General features: G+C 53.6%; 1 protein-coding gene across 6 annotated transcripts in view; it reads left to right on the forward strand.

Annotated features, from left to right (window-relative positions):
- The window catches only part of TBC1D14 (TBC1 domain family member 14), a 104,977-nt gene extending 102,009 nt beyond the window's left edge, over positions 1–2,968 (forward strand). For 5 of the 6 annotated variants that reach the window (XM_038533087.1, XM_038533086.1, XM_038533088.1 and 2 more), the window contains one exon: positions 2,581–2,968. In XM_038533087.1, coding sequence (XP_038389015.1) covers positions 2,581–2,646 — 66 coding nt within the window. In that variant the 3' untranslated portion in view covers positions 2,647–2,968. The remainder of the gene's footprint in view (positions 1–2,580) is intronic. The other variant, XM_038533091.1, reaches the window with a different exon arrangement.
- Positions 2,969–6,000: the final 3,032 nt, after the last annotated feature.

Raw genomic sequence — 6,000 nt, forward strand, 5'->3', positions numbered from 1 at the left:
GTGGTGTTAATGTGGTCTCCAAAACTTTGTTTCCCGTAAGGTGACTGTTAGATATGAGAACTTCATAGGCCATTAGGCTGTATGTCTCTAGCAGCCTCTCCATTTTTATAACAGTAGCAGCTTTATTGAGATGTAATTTACATAGCATGTCCAGTTCAGTGCATTCATGAACCAGAGAGTCCTCACTCACCTGGGCCCTTTTATCCTGGCCCTGGGGCTGGCCCTTCCTGTCCTGTTCCATGGTGCTCTCTCTGGCTGGCTGACTCCCTCCCTGTTTGGGTCTTTGGGGAAGAAGCACGGCTGCTGACCTTGGGTAATACTAGGATAGGGAGAGGAGGCACTGTTTTGTGCTTGGGCGATAGGATTTGCATTTCTGAAATATTAAAAATACATTCTGTTGATAAAAGGGAATGACATCCCAACACATACTACAACACAGATGACCCTTGGGAACACCCTGTGAAGTAACAAAGCCAGACACTAAAGACCATGTGCTCTGTGATTCCATCTGTAGGCAAGTCCAGAACAGGGTCATCTTTTGAGACAGGAGGTCAGCAAATGGTTGTCAGGCGGTGGGCGAGATGGGGCCAGCAGGGAGGGTGGAGCTCTACAGGTTACAGGGTTCTTCTCGAAGCGTGAAGGTGCTCTGAAACAGACCATGGTAATTTAGCTCACATCGATGCATACACTAAAATCCACTGAACTGTACACTCTAAATGGACAAATTATATGGTAAGGAGTTCTATCTTAATAAAACTTAAAAAATTCAGTCAGTTCATGTGTGAATAGGAATGGCTATATAACTATTAGAGATCTGGCAAGAGGGAGAAAGAGCCTTTCTGTGGTTGAGAAACCAATGGACAATACAAGATGAAAATCTGGGACCCATTGTCCAGAATTACTAAGAGTTTCAAGAAGGTGACTGCCTGGGGTGGCATGCCTCTGAAGTTTGCCTGTGCGTGAGGGCATGCTGTGGGCTCCATGATTCACTTGCTTAGGGGGGATTTTCTGAAGTTGCTGCAGGGCCACGGCCTTTCCTGACAGCCTTTGTTCCACATGTAGCTTGGTTACCACCATGATTTCATGTGTGGTCTCCTGTCCGCTGACCTGCCTCTCCTTGTCCCTGGTCTTCCCACCCCACATGTCCCCCACACAGGCACTCAGAGAGGGCAGGGGTAAACCCAGGCCTGTTGTTTCCCTTGTGTTTTAGGAACAAGATAAAAGGTTTGGTTAAAACCAGCTCAGAGGGACGCCTGGGTTGCTCAGCGGTTAAGCATGTGTCTTTGACACAGGGCTTGATCCTAGAGTTCCAGGATCGAGTCCCATGATTGAGTCCCACATCGGGCTTCCTGCATGGAGGCTGCTTCTCCCTCTGCCTAGGTTTCTGCCTCTCTCTATCTTTCATGAATAAATAAATAAAATATTTAATAATTAATTAATTAATTAATTTAAAAAACCAGCTCAGCGGTTTTTGGATCGAAGGGCATTTTCTGATCACAGGATCATGATGGGAGTCAGCCTGAGGGTGGGGGTGGAGGTGGGGGCGAGGGTGGGCTTCAAGGAGTTTATACGGTGCTAGGCTCCATGAGACTTGTGGTCTGTACACATTCCCCTTAAATGCTCCGCTTTAGGTTAGAGCTAAAGCTTTACAAGGTAAGTAAGTGTGTATGTTTGCCTAGCAGTCCCGTTGACTTAGGTGTAGAGAGGGGACTTCCCTTCTGTGCGATTTATCTGAAACCTACATAAAGTGTTTTCTCTTCACCCTTTGTAATTTGTAATTCAGTTAAAGTGACATAGTGGTAACCTGGTAGGTTACTGCTTGGTTTTGTGTTCTAACCAGCCTAGGTCTGAATGCATCCAGGCTGTTAGAGCAGCCACTCCTGTAAATGTCCGTGGCTTAGGTGCCTAACTGTGAGGTGTTAACCATCCTCAGCTTGTGTGCGCTGACAGGTGCTGTGCATGAGGTCCCTGGAGAGGTGCCCCTCTTGTGTGTTCAGTAAACAGAGCCCGTGTTAGCACCATTCCTGTTCTTAAGTGGTCAGAGGAGGATGTGTCTTGAAAGTAAAACTGTTAGCCAGGAGCTGGGAAAGCAGAGTTGGGAACTCAGTCACTCTTGGAAGGCCCAGGAGGGCTCGAGAAGAGCCCACGTTTGTTAGTCTTAAAAGTACACATGGTTGGCTGGTGAAGAGGAGAGGCAGGCAGGGGAGCAGCTGTGTGGAAAGGCCCAGGGGCACTTGTCAGCGTCTGTCTGGGAGTGGGTAGCCTGGCTTGGGTGGTGGTGAGCACAGGGGCTGGAGCCAGATTGTGGAAGGAGAGCCTTGCAGCCGTGTGCTGATGTCTCTGCAGCAGCCAGTGGGACATGGTTGTGGGACATTGGGCCACAGATGGCACGGTTGGATTTCCACGTTAAGAGGAGGGCTCTGGCTGTGGGTGTGGGAGGTGGAACGGGGGAACAGCAGAAGTGTGGGGTGGGGGGGCAGAGACCAGCCAGGAGGCTGCGCATCCTGTCACCACGCCTGGCAAGGCCTGTGTTCAGTGTGTTTGCAGATCACCCACGGACGTCTCCTCTATGATCCCCAGGTATTGACCGCACTGCAGAAAGACAGTCGGGACACGGAGAAAGGAAGCCCGTCTCTCCGACACTGAGACGGCCGGCAGACTCGCACTCGGCCCCAAAGCAAGCAGATCTCCGGGTGGCACCTGCGTCGTTTCAGGCAGGCACACGGACCGTGGAGAGGAATGGGCTCTTTTCATGTTTGATCCGGACACTGGAGTTGGCCTTAAACAAAACAAACAACTTTAAAGAATTAAACCAAGGCTTAGCCTTAAGAAGCTCAGTGGAACAATGAGCTGGTGTTGACCACGGCCAACACTGCGTAGTCTGCATGGTGTAAAACGAAGGCCGTGGCTAATCCTCCTCCCCCCTTCACAAAAGTTAATTAAATTGTCATGCTTTTATGTCAACTGATGAAAAGTACATTACAGTCTTCCTTAGCCAGGGTGCCTGAGAAATGCTACCTAGGAGGCCTTGGAGGCGTACTGGCCCATTGACATACTTGAGTGAGGAAGGAGTGCTTGATTTAGTTACCGAGAGAATCTTCCCAGGGCCGGAGGTCCCGTGTTTAAAGCCCACCTACCAAAGATAGCATGAACGGGAGATGGGCTCCCACCGGGCGGTCACTCAGAGTGCTCGGGGCTCCTTGGGATTCCACGCGACCTTCAGTGGGCCTTTCTCATGGTCTCCTTGACAGAATCACAGCACGAGGGCTGTGAATGGCCATGTAGGTTCCGGGGGACCCCTGCTCTGCCCCCTGAGATTGCTCCCTCTGTCTCCTGAACAGGAAGAGCTGCTTGCACCCGAGGCCCGAGACAGGAGACGGGTTCAGACCCCTGCACGTCCTGTCTGCCGAGGCCGGGGCAGCGGGGACAGCCTGCGCCCTTGCTCTCACCGAATGCTGCTCTCCCCTCTGTCACCCGAATGGCAGGACCAGTCCTGAGAACCAGTGCTTCCCTCCTCACGCATCCGGTTTACAGGCAGACTGTCGTGAGGGCTGAGGAGCGGGCCGCACAGTCCAGCGCACAGACGGCCTTGTCGGCCCCCACTGTTTGTCCTGTCGGCCTCTCCCTGTTTTAGCTGGTTTTCCCCCAGGTTCAACAACCTTCTTGTTCAAACTTTTCCTTGACTAACTTTAACAATTGTGTTGTAAGTGCTTTGGTCATGCGGATTTGGAGACATGAATAGGTTTCACAGCGGAGAGCCCCCAGGACAGGCGACTCTGGAAACCTGCTTGCACGCGCCGCTCTGTCCGTGTGTGGGTCTCCGTGAGTGCTCGGGAGACCCCTTGGCTGCACCCTCCCCGGGGGTGGGGGGTCCCCCGGACACTCACTCTGGGTGCTGACGTGTGGAGTGCCCGCAGGGTGGGGCCGGGGCCTGTCTGTGGGCTTGCTCTTCTAGGTTTTCTCTGTCCACCACGGCTGTGCATCCTGTTTTCTGGAGTGGCCTTTTGTGTGTCGTCACCCCACCCCTGCCCCCACCCGGTCTTCTCCACTGAGTTTTCCAGGGAGGTTGCAGAGCATCTCAGATCCACGTTCTGCCTCAGCCCGTAAGCGCCGACCCTCCTGGCTTCTCGGAGGAGGCATCCCGTCTTCACCGAGGGCTGGCGCATCCAGGCGCTGCCATGCAGCCACCACATGCCGAATGTCACCCCGCCGAGCCCGGGCATGGCCCTTCCTCCCACGCGTGCCGAGCGTCCTTCCGGACGTAGGCTTTCTGTTCTGAAAGGTGTATATATTTTCTTACTGTACATACAGATGTTCTTAAGTCGGGACAGGAAGCAACGCCGCCAGGGCCACGTTCGTGGCACGTCACGCACGTTCAAAACCCAGCCCTTAACACTTCTGTCGGACAGTTTGACATAAGTCTCTGGGGATTTACGTCACCACGTATGCATTAAAGTTTTAAACAGGATTCCGTGCCAATCTGGAACACTTACCAAATCTCTGGTTCACAAGAGGTTCGCGTGACCTGATGTTCAGGGAACGCATGGGGTCCTGCCGGTTTGCTGTGTCCGCCTCAGCGGTCGGGCGTTGGGGTCGTGTGGCCCCTTTCCGTGGGGGGGCTACCAAGGGCACAGGGTAGTGCTGCTCTGTTACGACCTCTGTTGGGCTCGACCTCTTTTGGGCTCGTGCTATCATTTAGGAAAATGGGGGAGCAAACTGAAAGGCCGTGCCCCCTGAAGTCTGCACTTTCCGCCCCCTGTCCCACGCCACCGACTGTCAGACTCTGGGACTTCGGGGTCGGGACCTTGTGCATTGGCACTTTAGTCGAAGGCGTGTCCCCACCAGCCCCTGAAAGCCCATCTAAAAACAATGTTCACTTTCAAAGGTACTTTTTAACTGCTCAGTTTTTGACTATTTTGAATAGTTTGCTGATAGAAACTTCCTGGTAATACTTGCTACATATCATGTTTTAATTGCTTGTACAGTTAACCTTTAATTTTATTTAGTAAAGTCTATCCGATTAGGACTTTTTGAATTGTAAATACGTGATTTTATTAAATAAAAGTCATGTAAAATTGTTACCTATGTTCACTGCAGTTTGGTTTGAAATTGACGTTCTCACCTTCTGAGTATGGCAAATGTGACTTTGAGTGTCGCGTTATTTTAAAACCCACTGGTTTTGCCCAGTTAAATAAAAAAGGTGGTTATGTTAATTTGGTGGAGGGATTTGGGAGTTGAGCGTGCCCCTTGCAAGCTGAAGGGACCTCCCACTTGGGGACCCTGTGTCTGCTAGGCTGGCCGCCACCCATCCCGCTGCCCAGCCCCCCCAGCCACTGGGCTGTTCACTCTCCTGGGAACCTGCTCCAGGCCTGGGCAGCCCCCCAGCACCCGTGATGACCGTGGGCTCCTGGGCCGTGTGCCCCCCACCCCAGCTCTGCTGCCCCACAATGGTGGCTGTGAGCGCAGAGTGGTTCGAGGGGTCACGTGTCTCACCAGTGCCTGTTGTGCCAGCTGTTGGGGCTGAGTGCTGGAGGCCCAGGGAGAAGCCTGCTGAGTCCCAGCCCGAAGGTTCCACGTGGAGCCCTGAGGGCTGCTGCCACCTCTTCTGTCCCCTGGTCCCCCTGGGGAGTCCCTGTTCCTCCACTGTGCGCCCAAGCGTTGCTGCCCCTCCTGCATCAGGAGGCCTAGGCCCATGCTGGGGAACTCAGTACCCTCCGCTCCGTGACGGGTCTCCCGGCCTACCCTCCCCAGAGGCCACACAGCTCCGGTCAGGGTGTTGGCACCCAGGTCTTGGGCCCCTGGCACAGGGCTCCCATCTTTCTCACAAGGGGATCCCCTGGCAGCCCTGGTCTACTGCGAGAGGCTGTGGCCCATGAGGGTGGCCGTGCTGGACAGCAGCCGTGTCCTGGGACTTGGCTGCCCCACCCGCACCAGGCCTGGCTCAGATGTGCGACTGGCCTCATTTCTCTCCACAGCAGCTCCGACACTGTCCCTGTTCAG

Source organism: Canis lupus, chromosome 3 (genome assembly GCF_011100685.1).
Source record: "Canis lupus familiaris isolate Mischka breed German Shepherd chromosome 3, alternate assembly UU_Cfam_GSD_1.0, whole genome shotgun sequence".
Classification (NCBI taxonomy): Eukaryota; Metazoa; Chordata; class Mammalia; order Carnivora; family Canidae; genus Canis; species Canis lupus.